This window comes from Melitaea cinxia, chromosome 3 (assembly GCF_905220565.1).
Source record: "Melitaea cinxia chromosome 3, ilMelCinx1.1, whole genome shotgun sequence".
NCBI lineage: Eukaryota > Metazoa > Arthropoda > Insecta > Lepidoptera > Nymphalidae > Melitaea > Melitaea cinxia.
In genome coordinates, this window is record NC_059396.1 from 13454258 (window position 1) to 13476461 (window position 22204).

Here is a 22204-nt window from a genome sequence, read left to right on the forward strand (position 1 = left end):
GCTTCGAGCTACGTCCTAAACCTCGTTGTTTAATAATATAGGTATTTATAAAACTAGATCCTGTTACGGATGCATGAATTCCTAGCAATTTCGTGTCATTAACGTGAAACTTGAATATCTGTAAGTAACTTTAAATGTTAACCATACAAAGCGTTAAAGATTAGTTTAAAATAAGCTCTAATACTTTTAAACTTATTAGCGCTTGTTTCTATTTGTACGTACTAGCAAAAATACAGTTGAGATCTGTCTTTTTTACCAACTGCATTAAATTATATCTGCTCATAAACATCTCTATTTAGATAAATAAAACAAAGCGCCATAATGTACCTACCCGCATAACTTTCGAACGATTGTACCAAATATCCAATTCTTTATTTTTTTTTTTTTGTAAGGACAAGGATCGTATGAATTAAAATTAAAAAAAAAATAGCAACCAATAAATTCAGTTTAACAAAAATATAGTTCAATTTTGAGAAACTATTTCAAATTTGAGAAACTATGTATTTTATATTAATTCTTAAATTTTGTCATTTTTTTACGCAAATGTAACTTACAAGCGTTAGTAGTGAAGATAGTTTTTGCAATATTATCACTAAGTTCGCAATTTCGGTGCCGACTTGCGAAACTCGTCGCCGCGGAAAACGGAAACACAGGTGTAACTTGAATATACCGTGTGCGTTACTTGTACGTGCCAAATCGGGAGCTTTTCAAGAATTAACGCATTTAAGAGACGAATTATTTAAGTACCAAAATTGTGTTACATGCTATTAACATTTATCTTTAGATTTCTCTTTTTGTTAGTATACAAATTAGGAATCAATAATATTTAAAAAAAATGGTTTAATTTAATTGATTGGATCAACTTGTGACTTTCAACTGCTGGGTAAAGAGTTTGAGCTTAACGCCGCGCTGTTTCAATGCGAGTTGGCGGATATGTTTTAAACGTACAAATTAAAACATAATTGTTTATTTTACATATTTAAACAATGTATGAACACTCCGTTGCAGTTTTATATCGGTTGGCGATGAAGTTTCTTATACTTGTAAGTTGTACTTTACTTTTATACAAGAGTCTATCAAAGCAATGTTAGAATAAAAACTTTGCGTTATAGTAAAATTAAAAAAGACAGCCTGAAATAGTTAATGATTCAGTCTGTGACATCCCAGTGCTAGCCTCTTTTCCGTGAGGAGAGGGTCGGAACTTACTCCACCACCCGCTCCACTACGGGTTGGTAGATATTCCGTACTAACAGACGATATTAACGATCGTTATCTATGATAATAATCGGAAACGACTGATAAACGTGCTATCCGAGGCACGGTGGGGAGACCCACAGAGACAGATAATCAGACCATAAAGAAACATTTCTACAAATACAAATATCCATCCCCGGATTTGTGAGCGCCCACACGGTGTACGCATCACTACATCAGAACGAAGTTATAAGTGAGTTTCCCTGTAAAATTATTATTTTTTCGCTAAGCGTATTCTTTTATAGTTTGTATAAAAGTAAAACAATAATCTATTGAAATAAATTTTTTAATACTTTAAAATTGACTTCCATTAAGCAGCCATTGATTACATACCGCTAAATAAGGGAAGAGCGCGGCATGTCACTGGCTCGGCGTGCAATTAAAACAGTACGGCTAAGTAATATTTGTTTAAAATCACTAATTACACAACCGCTAATAAATACTTACATGCAACATCTGCTGCGGTAATGGTCGTCGTGTTGCATTGTAGAAATGTTTTATTTGCTACGCGCGCCGCACCGGTTCGTACCTTGTAATTTTCTATTCGTGTGAACACGAGTTTTACGTGAAACCATTGAAATTTGTATTAGCATTCGTTTTTATTTCCACCCTTAATAAATATAAATTAAAAGTACAGAAAAGGTTCGTTATTTAGTTCCCATAGATAGTCTAACTTAATACCATTGAATTATTTATTTAAGATTGTTTTAAATTAGGTGTTAAAAACTTGGTAAGAAGAATTGTAAAGCGTTATTGTTATAAAAAAGCAAAATGTACGCAAGTCGCCCGTGACAAGCGCAGTAGTTATCTGAGATCTCACCGCCCGTCTGACGTAGATATTAATCAGTCGAATTGACAAAATCGTGCGAGTGTCGAAAATTGAACGCGGTTTCGAACCCGGACCTCCCAAGAAGAGCGATACTTCACCCTATGTGCCATCCGCCCAGCCCCGCCCAACCAGCTCATTAAGAAACTAATACACATCAATCTTTCACACATTCCAACATGCCCATAAAAACTCTATTACAGTAAAAATCAACAATATTTTCTTATAAAAGCTAATGTTATTCGTATACAAATCTGTATCGTAAGGGAACTCCATAATATAAAATATTGCTTTAAATACATATTTTAATATAAAATAAACTCTCAAAAATAAGTATCATACTCTACTATTTTATTTTATTCTATTTTATTAGGTTAGCTATATACATAATAAAATTAAAAAGGCTAATGACAAGCTACCACATATAGAAACTAAACAAAACACAATAATGCTGAATATTCCTAGTAAAAGTAATCTATATAATGCCAGACAAGACTATTAGTTAATTTTACCAGTGTGCATAGATTCCATCATAGATCAAACAATCGCCATTTTTGATATTCGCATGAAATAAGTCGATATCATAATTAATATTATGAAATGTCTGATATATTAAATGTCTGACGTATATATCAAACTAGCTGTGCCCGCGACTTAGTCCAAGTGAAAATTCACAACAGATTTGTTGTTCCGTTCGCAGAGCTAAAATAAATAAATTTCTAAAATAAAAGAATTCGCTACGCTACTCCGCATCACATCAGCTATTTGCCAGTGAAAGTCCCGTAAAAATCAGTCCAGCCGTTTCAGAGATTAGTCGGAACAAACAGACAGACAAAAATTGTTAAAAAAAATGTTTTTTTTTGGTATATGTACCGTGTATACATATGTATTTAATGAAAAGCTGTTATTTTAATATTACAAAAAGACACTCCAATTTTATTTATTTTTAGAGATAAGTACACTACTCTGTCGATAGTTTGTGTCTGAGAAGGGAATAATAAACGGCTTATACTATTGTACTTTGTTCTTGTAAACTATTTTAATTTTTTTTTATTTCTTTAATGTATATATGTACGAGTATGAATGGTCTATTAGTTTCATTTTCATTTACACACAGATAATTGGCTATATTGTTTATTTGAAAATATTATATACGTTCTTATTACAAGTTGGATTATTGTTGGCGTGCAGTCATTTGTCATCTCATCACTCATACGTCAGCGCCGTTACGCCCTTCTTCATAATCGCATCTCAAAACGCAGACGATGATGTTAAGCTTGCCTTTTTAAAATTAAACATAATTTATTACCTCAAATCAAAATTAATACCTTAAAATAACGATTTACAATTTATTAACAAGTATGTATGATGCGTTGAAACTATGGTAGTTGTTTTATAAGCGGTTAATAGTTTTAGCTAACATAGCTAAGTAAACAACTGTAGTTGTAGCTAGATCCAGATTCAACCAGACTCTCGAACTACTAAAGGCTATTTTGTAAATTAAGTGTGAGTATTGGAAGTTAGAGTGGAGGATTCGGTTGGGCTGGGCGGCGTTTGGCAGGCTTCGTCGAGTCTTCACTTCGAATATTTCGCATTGCTTAAAGACAAAAGTCTTCGAGCAATGCGTCCTGCCTATTTTAACATACGATGCCGAGACGTAGACACTGGCGAAGAGACTAGTCCACAAGTTTAAAGCTGCTTAATGTTCAATGGAACGGACTATGCTTGGAGTATCTATCAAAGACAGTATTTAAAATGAGCCTATCTGCGAGAGAACGAAAGTAAAAACATATATTAATAATGTATAAATATTTTTTTTATATATTTTTTTTCAATTATATTAATATTAGTTGTAAAGTCTTAGGAAGAAATTATATCATATATTAATCTATAAATAATTTAATAATGTATAAATAATTCAATGATAAATAATCTACAGTTAATGTTAAAAATATATTGTATCTAACCACATTGATATTTAATATTTGCACACCGTAAGGTAGAACATGTTTGGAATATACTAATGTTAATCTTATACATTTTCAACACCATGTACTTGCAAATAAACAATTATTATTATTATTATTATAACCGACATAGCTCACAGAATTAGCAAGTTGAAGTGGCAGTGGGCTGGTCACCCGTGTCGCAGGACCAATGGCCGCTGGAGCAGACGTGTCTTGAAGTAGAATTTGCGTGTTGGCAAACGCATTGTGACACGTCCTCCGGTTTCGGTCAAATTTCCGGTGTAAGCTGGATGAGGATTGCGAAAAACTGGAATATCTGGTGTGAACTTGAGGAAGGCTTTGCCCAGTAGTGGACTGTGATAGAGTGAACTAATTGGAAGTCAATATTCCTTAGATCTTGTCATAGCTCTCTCAAATCCTCACTATCCCTTAATATGCCTATGGACACCCGGTACCTTCTCTTTTCTCGTCCTTTCTCGTTTCACTGAAGCTGTAAGTCATAGAGGGTAGTGTTTGTTTATAATCAGATCCAATCTGCACTTTTAGTGGCAATTTCCGTTGAAAAACGAATGTACTATGTGATCAGCGTATATAATTAGTTTAAACGACACATTTGGCGGTGAAGTATCGCTTGGGTTGTGTTTCAAACGCATCGGATGCGAGGCGACAAGTCGTGATCATGTCGCACGTCACTCACACGTTCAAAGCCGGCATACGAAACCAACAACTGTTTTAAATATCATATTTACATATTAACTAATTATTAAAGGAATATTAATTTATCTTAACTCATAAAATTTACTCATATTCTGAAAAAGGACACTAGCAAAAATCTACTCAAAACTTTACATAGGACACATCATTAATCCATTAGTTATTAGTAGTAGGTATGTAAGTAACCGTACATTTTAAAGATGTAATCTAAAGCCAATAAACTGATTTCAATATATGTACACTATTAGAAAGCTGCATTATATATTAGTAATATACTGTTATAGTGCCAGATAAAAAACTTTAAATGTCGTTACAAAACCTTAAGGTAGGTAGGTACGACCAGGCGCTCTACACGCTGGAGCGCCTTTCAGCGGTTCTCGGACGGGATCTCTCGCTGTCGAGTATCGTAAAGTCCATGCTTGACAGCGAGAGATCGTGGCAGGCGGCGGTCTTCTTCTGCGAAGAGGTAATGACGCAGAAGGAGACCGCGGAGCGGGCCAGCAGAGGCGTCTTCCACTCCGGCGCAGACGTACGGGGGCAAAGAGGAGACGGTTGGCCACCTCCTCCCCCCCTCGTAATAGTGGGGTCGCCGGCCGTTAGTCGGGGGACTTCGGCCGGCCAGATGACACGACCCCACACGTCTAAGGGGTGGCCTTGTTGTGAGCTTGGCCACCCCACCATTGCCCGGAGGCTTTGCCCGGGCCTACCACCGGGGCGAGGTGGCGAATGCTGGTGCGACCCCATCTCGTCCCACTCAGGCGGGCGACTGCTCACACGTGGTGGTTTCTTAGTCAGTAGGCGTCTGACATAACCCTCTGGCGCCCTGCGCTGGAGGGTATCCATGATGGATTTTCCCCACGTAAAAAAAAGGTAGGTACGACCAGTGTATCGTGTGCTTTACGACAGATTATAATTGTAATATTATATTATGTATTATATTCATCATATATTTTTACTACTAAGTAATATATTGAAACAAAGTAAACTAACTAATGAAATTGTTTCAGAAGCTATTCATTTAAATTAAAATAATTAATCTAAAACAAAATAAGGCAGGCATGAAATTTTTTTATCGTTTAAATAAGTAAAACCATCTGGAATGGGTAGTGAAATACAAGTTTTTAAAATCAACAACAGTCACACAACAGTCAACAATACACTGCGATCATGATAATGTACACAGATTGTGTTAGATGTAGTCACAGCTAGGTATGAGCCTGCGGCCGTAAAATTAGCGGTAAGTGGAGCCATTATTGATATGAAATATTCATTGGCTACCGGCTGGGATTGTTGTCACTTGAATTATGCAGTGAAACTCACTCACAGCTCACTATTAGTACTAATTTGAACTAATGCGAAACGGCAGCATGATAATCAGTTAAGCAATGTTTTCATAACTATTAATTTTGAAATATTTGTTAACATAAACTTGAAAATAACTGTAACGTTTATGTTTACTTTATTCTAAGGAATATTTGATTATTACGCATATTAAATGCGTATTAATAAAGAATACATTAATGTTAAGATACGTCAACACGTAGAATTTAAAATTTTATTTTAACTCATTAAGATTCGATTTTCATATAAGGCCTCCAGCATGAAAAAATATGAAGAGCATAGAATCCACTTAACGAATGACCTCGCTATATTTCTCGTAACGCTATCTATCGAAACCTACTGGGATTCCGCTAGACGACGATATTTACTAATAACGCCAACTATGGCCCGATAGATGGCGTCATTTGATTCGTTTATTTACCATTTGATGTGGTATTAATCTTTTTCTTATCCTAGTAAGGCTTTTTGTGCCTATTTAGACAGTTGATCTGAAGGAGTATACTCCAGTCATGCGTTGGAGCTAACACACACACTTTTTTTTACAACTAGGACGGCAAACGAGCGTTCGGCTCAACTGATGTTATGCGATTACCGTAGCTTACCTATAGACGCCTGTAACATCAGAAGCATCATAAGCGCGTTATCGACCCTACCCCCGACTCTCCCCAGGAACTCTGGTCAACTTATTCACCACAGGAACACAACACTGTTTGAAAGCAGTATTATTTAGCCGCGATCTCCTGTAAGATCGAGGTACTTCCCCAGTCCGGCTGCTGCAGATTTTGAGTACAATATTTCCTGCTGTGTCCCTACCTCAGTTAAACAAAGGCTATGTATGCTATAAAGTATAACGATTTGATCCTAATATCGGAACAAATAATGCATGTATTCTAATAAATAAAGAAAGAAAACCTTAGTGTATGCTTATTATTGTAATAAATCATTCACATGTAGGTAATACATTGCATAAAAGGTTGTATTTAAAAAAAAATAAATTAAAAGGATGTAATAAAATACATGCTAAAGCAATTTTATTATTGTAATAAAGCAAATCAAAAGTGTTTTGAATTTGATTAAAATATTAATCAATTATAAGTATTATTACTTAATAAATCTGGCTTTATCAAAACGCCATTAATGATACGAGGCGATTGCTTCAAGTGCGTTAATGAGCAAAATATGCGCGCGCCATCTGTCCCTAATCAACGAATCGAGTTAATTAAATCGCTGGCAATATGGCGGCGTATAATTGCTAATAATAAAGCGCTTTTCTGTATAATTAGACGCGCGCTGATTGGCCGCTCGGTGCTATCACGACGTGATAACATTGCGTTAATGTTTACTGCCTCCTGCATACGTTCTGTTATCACGCATAGCATTATTTCTCAATTTGTATTTGTATTAAGATATAAGTAACTTATCTTTATTTTATGTGCGTACCCTACTCTTATAATTTGTCTTCACTGTCGCTAGTGACTGATTGACTGACTGTGAGTGACTTTTTATTTAATTTATATAGAGTATGTAAGTTTCGTTGTGAGACTATTCAAATTCTAAATCGAAATCGTATAAGCAGCCCGACCGATCTAACCTGGTCCGACGGATTTTTTGACTACGTGAAACCACGAGATAAATTTAGCTTTTTTGATATTTTTGTTTTTTACATTTTAGTCCTCTAAGATTTCATTACAAAATAAAATATATAATATAATTTATTCTAAGATCAATATGCAAGCATTTCTAATAAAAACGAACAATTGATCGTTGTAAATTGTACTTTCATTTATTAAGTTTAAACTAGACTTTGTCGTTTATTAGGTATGTTAGAACAACGACAGAGCAGTAACAAAATAATAGATAGATACTTTTAAATATTTTATATGATTTTTTTTAGATGTATAAATACTTTTTTTAGATGTATAAATACTGTGCTGTGTGGCTACGGCACCAAAGAATATAGCCAACCCCTCTCTTCCCGTGGATGTCGTAAGAGGCGACTAAGGGATAACAAGGTTCCACTACCACCTTGGAACTTAAGAAGCCGACCGATGGCGGGATAACCATCTAACTTTTTTGCTGCTTTGGCTTTGAATCACACAGGCCGAAGACGGGCAGCAGTGTCTTCGGTGCGACAAAGCCAGCCCTGCGGTCACCAACTCGCCTGCCCAGCGTGGTGACTACGGGCAACACACATGAGTTCACGCATTTTTGGCGCGAACTTGTGGAGGCCTATGTCCAGCAGTAGACTGCAATAGGCTGAAATGATGATAAATACTTTACGCTTCAGCCTGTAATATCTCACAGCTGGGCCTTTACATAGGCCTTTTTGCCCATGTACGAGAAAGATCAGAGCTTAATCCACCACGCTGCTCCAATGCAGGTTGGCGGATTTATATGGCACTGTGGGGAGACCCAGAAGGACTGCGCAAACACCCAGACCACTGTTAACATCTGTATGGCAACACTATATAATTTTTCACGTGCGGGGATCAAAGCCGCAACCGCCAGCGCAACGGCCATAAACCAGTGCTGTGACCGTTGCGCCAACGCGGCCTTAAAATGTAAATGCGTTGAATAAATATTTATATATAATACTAGCTGACCCGGCGAACTTCGTATCGCCTAACAGTGACTTTTAAGTATTATCACAAATCTTTTGTATGGGAGTATAGAAAAGTGTTGTTTTTAGACTTTTTCAGGAAATTTAATTTTTTTTTTTTTTTAGAATTTTTCTCTCCGTAAGAACCATCCTCGTACTTCAAGGAACATTTTAAAAAAAGAATTAGCGAAATCGGTCCAACCGTTCTCGAGTTTTGCGCTAAGCAACACATTTTGCGATTCATTTTTATATATAAGAAATAATATATAAAATTAGTTTTATAATTAAATCAGTTTATATAGATTAAGGTTTTACTAACAAAATATTTTGATATATTTAAATAGGGATACACAATAATGTGCTGATAGAAAATAAATATATTATATTTTAAAAATTATAGCTAAGCATTGATAAATACAAAAATATCGGCTAAGAAATTTTATAAATATTTATTTCTAATAAAGGAATATAACAAGGATTCATGGTCGAAAGATACGCAATAGTGCGTTGAGGAGATGCATCAAACTGACGCACAGGGAAACAATGATTGACGAGTTTGCACCTCGCCTCTAATTAAGACGAAATGCCTGAGCACTGAAATGACTCATGCGTTGTTTTTATCGTATCTATGTAACAACTCCTCATTATTAGCAAGAAATGTTAATATAATAGTAATATGTTAGTATAGTATTAATAAACCATAGTTATATGGCTTATCTTTTTGTAAATCAAATAAGTATTTCAAAATAGAATTCTCCAAAGACTATTCGTATTTTATGAACTATAAAACCTCGATTGTGAGAATTTAACAATGTCATAACAATAACGATGCGTTTAAATCGGTCAGCCCTTATTTCTGTCTTCGGTATCTGCTCATTAAAACGCGTGTATGTGTCTCTTAATCCTTTTGCTCTCTCAGTATTCTGCTAACTTTTGGGTGGTAGAATGATGGACGACGTCGGTGGTCATATATCATTGCGGCAATATATATCGGTGTACGGCGAGTGTCGCCATTAACGCATGTACGAAATTGCCCGTGCGAGCGTGCACTATCGTGAATGCTATAAGAGGCATCTCACAAATCGACGCGCGCGACCACGGCTAAAGGTGCATAAATCTTATTAATGGTATTCTTATTTTTGTTGTCCTTCGATGTTGTAAAATCGCTAGAACGCACATTTCTAATGACGCCTCGTCTTTGTTACGCGTCTCGGGTTTAGTACCTCGACTACAATCGTGAGACATAAAGATTCCATTACAAATCTTAGCCAATCATAACTATTGTAAACTATAATATACACAATATACTCTGCGCGCGGGTGGTCGTCGGTAGAAAATAAGCCTATAATAACGTCGTTTTCGGGTCACAAGATACGTCCTTAATTCATATTGCCTAATGTCAGATAGCAAATTGTCAATTGCTTTTGTACGAGTCATTCCAGTAATGCTAACAAAAAAACGAACGACCGCTACACGTTCTTGCTTCTCAGGTTACATCAGAGATTTGTTGTTTCCGTTCTTGCTGCCTCAATGACTACCATTTTATGTCGATTTGAAGATAGTGTTACACGCGCTCGCTACCGACACCAGTTTTTGTGACACTCCTCTCTTCGTACAACGAGTTATTATCTTAGATCGCTTTTTCTTACACTTCAATTTCGCCGTTCTGTTTCTCATTAGTAAATAACTATTAGCGATTGTTTGTCTTAAATTATCAATTTCAAACGAATACCACTCCTTGTTAAGGAAAAAATATACCAGGGAACCACAGTCACGAGGAAGAGGGTAATAAAAGCCATTAATTCAGCCTACCACAAGCAATTTTACGAGTAGTAAACAAAAACACACCTATACAAAAATGTCTACCCATTCATCTTTCTGCAACAGGGTACATTAAAGAATGTCTCCGTTAAGAAGGGGAAGGGGAGCGAGGCCTAGGAAGTGTAGTCCTACGAGAGGAAATACGTTCTGATATAAATATGTACGTTTTGGTACATATTTTTTTAACTCCGTTGATATATTTTTAGCTCTAACGATTGTCTGCTGCGGTGCATTTTTTGTTCCCTATTTAATATATTATTTTGTCACTTCTAACAATAACAAGACAATGAAAAATATAACGATGCCACATTTTGATTTTTATGAAAACATATATGCTATCAAATATGAAAAAAAGACATTACACGTTTTATTACAAATATTGACGTATAAGGCAATGTTGCTATTATAAGTTGCGATAATTTGCGATAAACAAAGTTCTAATGAGCAAAGACGATTGGTGCCGGTTTCACCATGCGGTAATTTTAACTCATGCAAGTAATTATCGAATAATTGCGTTAATGTGAAAATACACGCTTTAACAAAACAATAGCATGAGGAAGTCGATAAAGCAAGGAAAAAAATATGCACGTGATGCTTTACTTGTATTAAAATATAAAAAAGCTGTTATTTAGATTGTAAAGATAAAGAAACTGTTTTTTTTTTTATACAACTAGGTTGGCAAACAAGCGTACAGTTCATACGATGATAAGTGATTTCCTGCTGCATCTTCTCAATTAATCAAATATTTCCTACATAAAATCAACATCCTTTCGAAATAAATTGTAGTTTGAGTTATGATATAGCTTAGCATGTCATCATCATTGACAGACGCATGTTCCCGACGGTGCGGGTATCGTTCGCGGGTTGCCGCGCCGAGGCGCGCTACGCCGTGCTGCTGGACGTAGTCCCCGTAGACGGCAAGCGTTACCGTTACGCCTACCACCGCTCTTCGTGGCTGGTGGCCGGCAAGGCAGACCCGCCCGCGCCCGCGCGCCTCTACCCGCACCCCGATTCGCCCTTCTCCAGCGACCAGCTACGCAAGCAGGTCGTCTCCTTCGAGAAGGTCAAGCTCACCAACAACGAGATGGACAAGAACGGACAGGTAATTATTTTTTTACATTACATATATTCTCTAAGGAAGAAAAACTTTTATAAAAACCTTAATACAATCATATATTTTCTGCAGTTGGTGTTGAATTCAATGCATAAATATCAGCCTCGAATCCACCTCGTGTTGAGACGGGAAGGTGCAATAAACGCACCGATAACCGACCTTGAGCAAGAGGAGTTCAAGACGTTCATTTTTCCGGAATGTGTCTTCACAGCGGTCACCGCCTACCAAAACCAACTTGTAAGTACACATTGTACATAGTGTAACCGATCCGCGTCGGGATGGTCATAAATAAGTTGTCCACTGTTTTATTTGGCATCATTTGTTGGGTATCATTCGATTTCGAAAATAGATCAGAGGAGCAAATGTTTGAAATTGCAGTGCGTTGTCGGCTGACTATCGACAAGTATTATTTCTGGAACACTAATTGCATCTCGCTGAAAGGTATGTCCAGTCTGAACAAAGGGAGGTAGCACATAATTTTTTGTTTATCAAGCGGCCACCGCGGGCGATGCCGACGACGGACGGACAGTGCGGGTGACGGCCGCGCCGCGTTGACGATTAAAGTTTTCACTGAGCTAAATATAAAACTGTCTGTCTCGATTCAGCATCAACTAAACTGTCGATACAAATGTTTTTTCGTTATATTCTTTTTAATGTCCATAGAATAAGAGACAACAAGAAGCTCGATATTTAAGAATTAGTCTTATTTAATTATAACACAAAGTTTCGTAAGGCCGTTACCATATTGGCGGGTGTTTTACCCTCTGCCCGCTCAGCTTATGTTTCCGCTAAGCCCACCCGTATCCATATGCTGCATGTGTCGCCACGAGCAATTAATTCCCTGTCACAAGAGCGTTTGGGCGTCACAATTTCTCGTTTTGTTTTCTCCCGCGCAGTAATTAGGACGTTTTGAGGTTCATAAAGGAAGCGTTACTTTATATCGACAACGCGGTACATAAATCTTCATTCGCCCGTTAATTAGCTCTCGTGGTTCGGATTTCTTAAAATATTAACTCCGACTCATGTTGAGACAATTTATTAATTAATATATGGATACTTATATTCGTATAATTCTATTACATTTTTGTTAAAGATTTTATTATAAATGAAGCATTTAACAGTCTTCGTTGCAGTGGGTAATAGTTTACTTGCTCTACTAAATGGTTACGTCTATACAATTTGCCGTAGGAATGACTCCCCAGGGCAGGGTTATTGATAACTATTGATTCTAACGCACAGTTAGATTTACAATCTAAGCCTACTGCTATCAAATATATTGACGTAGCAATAAATATGAAATATATTTTACTGATGAAATATATATTCAGAATGTTTTGAATAGGAATTTAGAGAATACTAGCTGACCCGGCGAACTTCGTATCGCCTAACAGTCGATTCTTTAATTTTATTATTTTGTTTTAGAATTTTTCTCTCCGTAAGAACCATCCTCGTACTTCAAGGAATATTTTAAAAAAAGAATTAGCGAAATCGGTCCAATCGTTCTCGAGTTTTGCGCTTAGCAACACATTCAGCGACTCATTTTTATATTATAGATAATGATATATATGTAATGAATATAGAGAATATAATATGATATTTACTAAAAACATATATTGTATTCAAGTATATAACAGCTAGAATTTTGAATACGCTATCAACTCTTCGATCGCAACGATGCGGCGCGGGCGCAGCTACGATCTTACTGACGTCACAACTCTGACAGCTTAAACATTTGTCGAACGAGGAGATAGTGTCACTGATAACCCAATCCCTTACAACAATAAGAGCACACTTAGCGTGTTTGCACCTGCGCCGACCGATACGTCTTAAACCCACATAAATTCTAACTTTGACAAAAAATTATAGAGTCATTTAGTTGACACTGTAAATCTGACACAGCATCTATATAATAAATTTAATATTGAAAAAAAAACTTTTCCTTGGTAGCAGTTTTTGAGCTTTCTTATGGCAAAGTCAGTTATTTTTTCTCTTCAGTATTTATTAACTTGTAGTGTAATTTTATTGTTGTCTACAGACAAGTAGAGTTGCAAGCATACATATATTTGTAATAAAGAACGATACAAGTTAACAAAAAAGTGTCAACAAAATTTATTAACATTGGTCACAAAATCGGTTCGAGGCGTAACATCATTATTGGTGCTTTATCATACACCAACGTTGATATGAGATGAGATAAAATATTTAAAAAAATGTTAAGTGTATTTTTTGTGCATTTGCCGTGAGACTCAGCGTCGCCAGGACGCGCCGCGGGGTGGTTTCCCGGGAAAACGACTAACGAACCAACCTGCTTCAATATTTAATAAGCTACACCCACCATACCGTTGTTCGTTTTGTGAACAATCCTTTGTCTGGGATCCAACTCGGGGTGAGGTGACAATGTTTGTAAGAGTTTACGCGTCCTCGACACACAATGCGTTTTTTAATAGCCGATGACTAGTGAATTTGTTATGATCGATTGCTTCGCTGAGATACGACGGAAAAAATATCGCGGATGGCAACCTGCCGCGAGGGATCGACCGTTCAAACATGTTTATCCTCAAAAAGCGTATTACCTAATAAATATTTGTTCATATAACAAATCTAAGATTACAAGCGACTGTGCTCAATTGACTTTGAACATGTAAAATATAGACACAAAACACAATATAGCGATTAGAGAGATCGAACGAACAGTTTCGTTAGTCATACCTTTTGTATATTACGCGTTTGAAGGAGATAATCACGAAAATAACTGCGCCTAATCAGCCGTACGTAGATGCGTAAACACATTCAATGGCTACTTAATTGAAATTTATTTCTCATTTCTCAGTATCAACAATCAATATTCTAAAATCTTCAATCCGAGGCTATTCTCACATTGAGCATCCACAAACGAGTTTTACTCAGACATAATCGAACAATATAAAGAAGGAGTAAAGGCAAACACAATTTCAATAACAAAGGGCAGCCATGACAAATAAACATATTTCACGGGCCAAAATGGCTGCGGTCAGGTGTCACGAGTGTCCCTCCTCCGCACCGCGCACCTCTCGGTCTCACTTCTTTTTCTCTTCAAATAATCGATCCATTCTGAAGAATACGATCCTTTTATATTTGTCAACGTACTGCTATTAATATTTTTGATTATATCGTAAATGACTAATGACGTTTTTTATAAGGTCGTTGTTATGCGTAAAATTGTGTTTAACCTTTTGCAGTTGCAAATGCGACTTACAAATATCTTAAGTGATCTAAATGCCTATCCTTTAGGAAGTTATTTGCAATATTATAATAAAAGCATTAGCATACGAAATTCAAAATACAAGAAGTCAACGTACTTGCTTATGACAGGATTTAAAATAATTTAACGTAAAATTATTTATCGATATTGTGTCTCACTCGCTCCCGGCGTGCCAGCCTGAAGGTGGGAAAGCGTGATCTCCTTCTCACTCGCCATCGATCACGCGAGGTGTGACGTCACGCAGAGCCGTCGTGTGCGGCCCGTCTGAATTTATTGCGTCTGCGCACCCAGCCACCTCAAGATACCTACATATACATAATATTATGGTATCGTTAGCTTAACTTAATAAGCAAGAAATTCATATGAAATTGATCTAGGTATACCGTCTATAGTACACTTTTCATTATCATTATAGTAAAAATTGACAAAGAACTTTTTTGATGATAAATATTTAAATCCGTAGGTACGTATGTACCACAAAATATTATAAGTACCATTATGAATCATATTCTATAGTTACATTTAATAGATACTACATAGTACATAAAAACATTTATAATTTTCAATATAAGTGTCAAAATGATTATAATCTATTAACTCGCGCACCTTGCCGCTAAGGGATGTGATAATTGCCTTTAGTGCAGGCTCAAAAAGTTACGAAATTATGACTTAATTATAACATACTTAATCTGTAACGCCAACATCAAATTAACTGTCACTTTTGAACGTGTCATTTTGATCCATCATTATTATTGTTACTTGATGTAAACATTTTATAAGAATAGTTCTTATTGAAATGTGGGAGATTGCCTACTCGCTGATTTTCAGAATCTATAGCCGTGATTACGGGCACGAATGTAAAGTTGACCTCATATTAACAGTAGGCCCATTAAGAGAACTATTGACGCAAATTCAAGGACCCTCCGAAAGAAATGTACTTGACCAAATTCCAAATTGATAACACGATAGTTCAATGAGAACTTTAAAAATTAAGAACTTTTATTAAGTAAATAACAAAAACAAAACTAAAATTATGTGGATGGGCAGAATACTTCTAAAGATAGCGAACGAAATCGCTGAAGATCTTTACGATTTACATTCCGTTTCTTTTATTCTCTCCATCGGCACGGTACGTGAAAGTTTACAGCTTATCGAATTACTGGACGATGAAGATGAAATATAAGTTCCTTTTGTTAGACTGTCGCAACATACGTTCGAGAATGTGTTAAATTTATGAAACGCTTATTAGCAATTTATGTTTATTTCAATGTACTAACTATCCAAAATATGAGCGATTTATTTGTTTATAAATTTTTATATATAGCTAAAGAAATATTTATTTTATTAAAGAAGTTAAACCGGTTCACTTATCGATGCCACATGCATCGACCGTAATTTCTGAACATTTGCAAAATAATAAAGCACCGGTATTCTTGAAAACGTCATTTACAGCTCCCACAGCTGTTTGTCGTTTTAAATTTATTATCTTAGCACAATTCCTACAATCTTTGAAACTTTTAGATATCTGATACTATTTGTTTAGTTAAAAATAAAATACTTTTAAAAAATAAACAAGTAACGTGTCATTGTTTTCGTCACAGATTTTACGTTTTTTTTTTTTCGTACTTAAAATAACACTTTAAACAATGAAATTTTATTAATATTTTTTATTATTCTAAAATAATGTCTAGTTTTAAACACAAGCAATTAAATTTCAAAATAGGGTAAAACGTGAACTGTAGTACTTAGTTAACATTTAAAAGTTAAAATCCACTACGTCAAACACGGCCCTACGTCAATCAATAAAACCATAAGGAGAATGCTGGCGGTAACGCGACATTTATTTATTCCCTAGAATGTTCCTGTCTGTCTCCTTCCTCGTCCCGCCGTGTTTACACGACAGATTCTTTATTTTTCATTTCGAAATAAACTTACGAGCTCGATGTATCGACAAATATATTAGCTTTTAATGTGCAAAATACAGATTTAATATTACTTTGATTTTTCCTATGAAAGGTAAAGTTTATAAGAATATTAATTTTAATATGGTTTCTTTGATAAATATTCGCGTTGTGACTAAATTGAGAAAAAATAAAAAACTAAAATAATACATTAATTAAGGATATTTATTACAAATAATGATCGTAGACTAAACATGCGCCAGCGCAGTAAGTCGACTATTTCCTTTTTCCTGAATTTTTTTCTAGAAGTTTTTTTCCCACCCGGGAATAATGTCATTAAGACGCCTTTAATATTGTCACTGAGCGGCAGCGCACGCCGCCCAAGGAGACCGTTTGTTGATACTGAAATTAGGTTGTTTTGACACGCCTCGTCCTTATGTTTGTACTAAATCTAATAAATGTCGGTAACGTGAAAGTATTCCATTCATTATTCAAGCGTTACACGACGTGTGGTGTACGACCTGTAGAATTAAAACAATTCAATTAATCTCCCATGATGAATATTATAAGAGTACCCGTTATAAATATGTATTATCAGCGGAAAGGCTATGATTGTATCTTTGTGGAGCTTTGTTCTTTGATCCTAAAATGATTGATAGAAATGGTTTGCTATGAAACATTTTTATATTAATAGTCAAATATGTGGTTTAAAATAAACGGTTTATGGTCCCAAGTTTTTACGAGAATGGAACTTGATTGGAACTGGATTGAAAAATGCAAATTTTTTTATTCACAAGTATGAAACGTGCTTTATGAAATTATTTATTAAAAAGTAATATAGACTATATTGTTGTAAAATTATTTTACCTAAGTTTGTAGACGGGTACGATTGTAGGTGTACCATAATACCATTACAAAGACATGAGATGTGGTCATGAGAATCCCATAGTTGTTAACCCAACTTGCAAGTACATAAGTAACATTATTTTCAGAAATTTTACATTTTTTAACGCTTTTGTGAGATTCGTGCTCCCACTTATTAGGTATAATTATCATTGATATGTTTTAATTTTATCAAATCCATCATAAAGCAAAGTAGTTAAAAAGTAATAACAATTATAATACTTATAAAATATACAAGTACGTAAAACTATAGGTACTTACCTAAGTCGACCATTTTCTATTAGAATATGACAACATGTCTGCTACCTGACCGTAGGCGCACTTATTACATCGGGCGCAAGCGCGTGATAGGCCATTGTAGTCAATGTCTTGCCAGGTGGGCGTGCAATTGTAAGTAGCTGTGTGACCCTCGACACCGCATCCCTGGTGCTTGTACTTCGAGGGGCGAAGAAACATGTTCTCAAACGTCCGTGGAGTGATACGAGTCCTCATTGTGTCTCTCAAATCCTATTCACCTCGAAATGACGGCGCATTAATTCCGAAGTGAGATTTTAACTGAACACTGAGCGATGCGTATCTAGTTATACGTACGTGTTATATGAAGAATAATACGTACGTAATAATTAACGTTTATCCTTCATATAATACGTATACAACACAAGATACTGCAGTAGTTAAAGTAGTATTATTTCGGTAGTCATTAGTTCTATAAAATTCCCCACTAACTGAACACTTGACATGAATCGGTCAATATATCGTAATGTTTATTGTTTCTTTTGATCTGGAACAATACTATGCGACTTTATCAAGACGTTTGTTAGATTAACGCGCCTTCGTGACGGAAGATCAAACAGATTCATAAACATTTTTAACAGTAAAATAAGCGTTTAATCGTCGTCGCTTGAAATATTACAAAACAGTTTGAAAAATAAAAGTTGATTTGTTTCTGTATATCGTTAACGTTGCAATTTCCGACATTCTTTTGTGGAGTTCATCGTCCTAAATTACCTGTCTAGTGCGAACTTGTCAAAATACCATGCAATTAACTCTTGTGTAGGTAGGCGAGTCAAGTGGAACACTCGTGCTCTGTGTGACATTTGCAGCGCTGTAGCACTTCGACAAAGAGGACAATAAAACACGCATGACGAGGTTGTAGCGCTTACGTCTGCTAGAATAGCTCAGTAGCCCGGCATAGTGCGGGATCACTCGGCAGATAATTACTGGCGCGTCGCCGGCCGCCGCTACACGCATTGCTGAAAGATTGACACGAGCTCGATGGCTGCCCGATGACTTGTTTATTGCAAATACCACAATGCCGAATTCACACTTCGCCAATTGACTTGGCAATTCAATGGAATATTTCGAAGAAATTTCAAAACCAATTCAGCATTCACGGGATTAAATATATATCCATAAGTCTATCAAGTACCTATCAATATTGATAAGTCAATAACAAACTGGCTTCTTGTCTACTTCGATGGATCATTATCATTCCATAAGTATTTAACAATATAATAATGTTATTAGAATAATTTATCTATACTAATATTTTATAATAAGAGGAAAATTTTTATTGATTGTTTGTTTGCATTGAATAGGCTCCTAAAACGATTTGAAAAATTCTTTCCCTATTGGGAAGCAACACTATCCGCGGGTGACATAGGCTATATTCTTATAATTAAAAAAAAGGGGATTTTTTTTGTTAAATATCCGTTCGAAGTTGGGGCGGGATGCTAGTTAATTATATAGATAGTTCTCGAATAGCCAACCAAAATTACAAGCTATCATAATGTTATATTACTTATTCATTCATTATTATTCATTAATCATTTATTAATTTATAGATAGAGTTATGCCAGTAGCAAATTAACCAACCGGCTTTGATTTTTATAAACACGCTTTTGTTGTTTACACAGACCGAAATTCTTCAAGTATTCTTCTAGTATTTTTTTAAATTTAATATCTTTTAATTGTCCGGATATTCGGCGACCGAGTGCCGTTTGATGGAATCGTGCTCGCGGGAGATTGTCGTAAATATTATTTACAAGCTGTATGGAGGTCCCAGCGGGAGCGCGCGCGCAGCGAGGGGGCGATTTTTCATCACAGTACTTGGCCTCTGCCAAATACATTTTTTAACACCTTCGACGGTACCTAAGTCAACAGAGTATTTTATGAGTGCACCGACTTAATTCCGCTTGTATTATAAGAAATTACGCAAAAGATACGATATATAAATGTTTACTTTGCTTTTCCCTGTGTGTTAAAATATATTTGTTATTCTAACATTTATTTACTAATGCCATTTACTAGTACATAATTTGTATTTGGTTAAATATCTATTGACAGGCATAAGAAGTTAAAAATATTTGTTACAGCTTAAGAGAAGTAATATTACTTATTCTTTTGTTACAGATTACTAAATTAAAGATTGACAGTAATCCTTTCGCTAAAGGATTTCGAGATTCTTCACGTCTCACTGAATTCGAAAGGTATCTATTTTCTGTTTTTCTATCGCACAATATAGCTTTAGCCTAATTTTATATTGTAAACATTAGGTACTAGAAGTAAATTTGTAAAAAATTTAAGAGATAAATGATGAAAATCGAGCGTGCGTAATAATCACCTGCTGGTCTGCTCGCCGCATATTATTCACTCGGTCGCCAGCGTTCATTAGTCCTCATTACGAGTGTGATAGTATTTGGTATCACTTTACTAATCGAGCATCAGACACGCTCTCAGAAACAAACGCAGCGACACTGATTGATGCCTGCGCCTACTCAATTACGACTCTATCTCTAACTCTCAGTAATCGAATCTAGATAAATATAGACCCACTTTACATTCGCTTGATGATTTATAATTTGCTTACAGTTTCTAGTAGCGCGAAATATTCGATATTTACTTAAACACACGCTTACGTTTCCTGCACAAACAACTTCCTTGCGTTTTGTTGGTTAAGTTTATTTTATTTTGAATTTGTTTCTTTTTGAGATTCTATATCACGGGGGAGCACGAAAGAACACCCGTCTTCCCCGATGACGCGCGCTTCAGCGCTGCCAATTCTAGGTAGATAACTAGATATTATTAATTTAAGTATAGCATATTGTCTAAAGGAAAACATCTAAGCATCTTTTAAATTATTGCAGGGAAACGATGGAATCGATGCTAGCGGAGCAGCATTATTTACGATCACCACTGCGACCATTCGACTTGGATCAACACAACAACAACCTAACTCTGGAAGAGAAAGCTATACTGGCGGCTAGGTCTCAATTGTTCTTACGTGCAGCATACCCACTATACGGAGTGCCTGCAGCTGCTTTGTGGGGACAGTGGGCGTGCTTGGCGCCACAGTTGCTGGCTCAGCAGCATTTAGCGTCCGGTTCCGGCTTGCAACTGCCTCGGCCGGTGTATCCGGGCGCAGTGCCACCTCTCTCGCAGCACCGTTTCTCGCCCTACCCGCCACGTCGCGCTTCACCCGGTTCTTCCCCGGACTCCCTACGCGACGCGAGCCCGCACTCCCTGCCTCATACACCGCTCCCCCCGCACGCCCCGCATACCCCTCACCCACCACACAGTCCCACTTAGTGCATTCCGTGATGTGACAGCGAATGGTTTACTACGATCTCTGTAAATGTTTTTTGTTGTTAACTCGAAGTATAACTTGGCGGCGCTGTGTAGTAGCACTTTTTATTTTTAGTGAATTGCATATTTAATTACAAAAAAACAGTGAATAGTGCTTTTGCAATCGCGAGTGACTTCTATAGACAGTAGAAACGCAGTGTCGCCAGCCGTTTTGTAAAATATTGTAAAATAAAAATATTTAAATCTAGCTTAAGGTTGTAATTACTGTTGTTATAGAATAAAATTATGTTCCTAATTTCTAATCTTAGTTGGTTTTGATTTCCTTTTAAGAATTTTCAACACTAATCAGCAATGTCACGTTTGAGTTTTGTACACATCCTTGGTGAAGTATTACGACATAAGTATCTGGCGTTACAAATTTATTCATAACTTGGCAATGAATTAAGTTGGTAAGGTGAAATGTGCAATACAAAAGAAATCAATATTTAGCAGACTAGTTGTTAGTAGTAAGATAGATATTATAATTAAAGTGTAGATACTTGCTGTCTGTGTTTAAGGTACTCTGTGGTATCATAAATGGACAAATAGATGTACCTTTATTTACTATGTAGTTAAATTATAATTATTATAAATAATATATTGATAATGAATAAAAAAATTAAATGTTTGTTAACATATCATGTTTTGTTTTCTTTTTCATTGATGACTTATATACCAAATCCTTATAGAACAATTTTTTTATTGGTTTTACCTTGTTACTCAATTCACTGCATTTATTTTGGTTTCACTGGGAAATGTTTTCAAAAAAGAAAAATCAGGGCATCACAACGCAGAATACAAAACACATAGGTACTATGTTTATAATATGTAAATACAAATATGGGAAAAAATATTTAATGACTTTTAATAGAGTTGATCTCGAATAATCGAAGCAGCGT

The 22204-nt window shown here is 35.9% G+C and overlaps 1 protein-coding gene and 1 long non-coding RNA gene across 2 annotated transcripts in view; one reads left to right on the top strand and one right to left on the bottom strand.

The window, feature by feature from the left end:
- Positions 1-21944, top strand: part of LOC123669195 (T-box transcription factor TBX20-like) — a 34984-nt gene extending 13040 nt beyond the window's left edge. The window contains exons 3-7 of the mRNA XM_045602820.1: positions 11351-11624; positions 11709-11873; positions 20094-20170; positions 20673-20747; positions 20828-21944. Of these exons, the coding sequence (XP_045458776.1) occupies positions 11351-11624; positions 11709-11873; positions 20094-20170; positions 20673-20747; positions 20828-21269 (1033 nt within the window). The 3' untranslated portion in view covers positions 21270-21944. The remainder of the gene's footprint in view (positions 1-11350; positions 11625-11708; positions 11874-20093; positions 20171-20672; positions 20748-20827) is intronic.
- Positions 16983-18232, bottom strand: LOC123669196. Its single transcript, XR_006745708.1, has 2 exons — positions 17943-18232; positions 16983-17299 (listed from the first exon to the last, which is right to left on the bottom strand). It is a non-coding gene; the product is annotated as an uncharacterized LOC123669196 (long non-coding RNA).
- Positions 21945-22204: the final 260 nt, after the last annotated feature.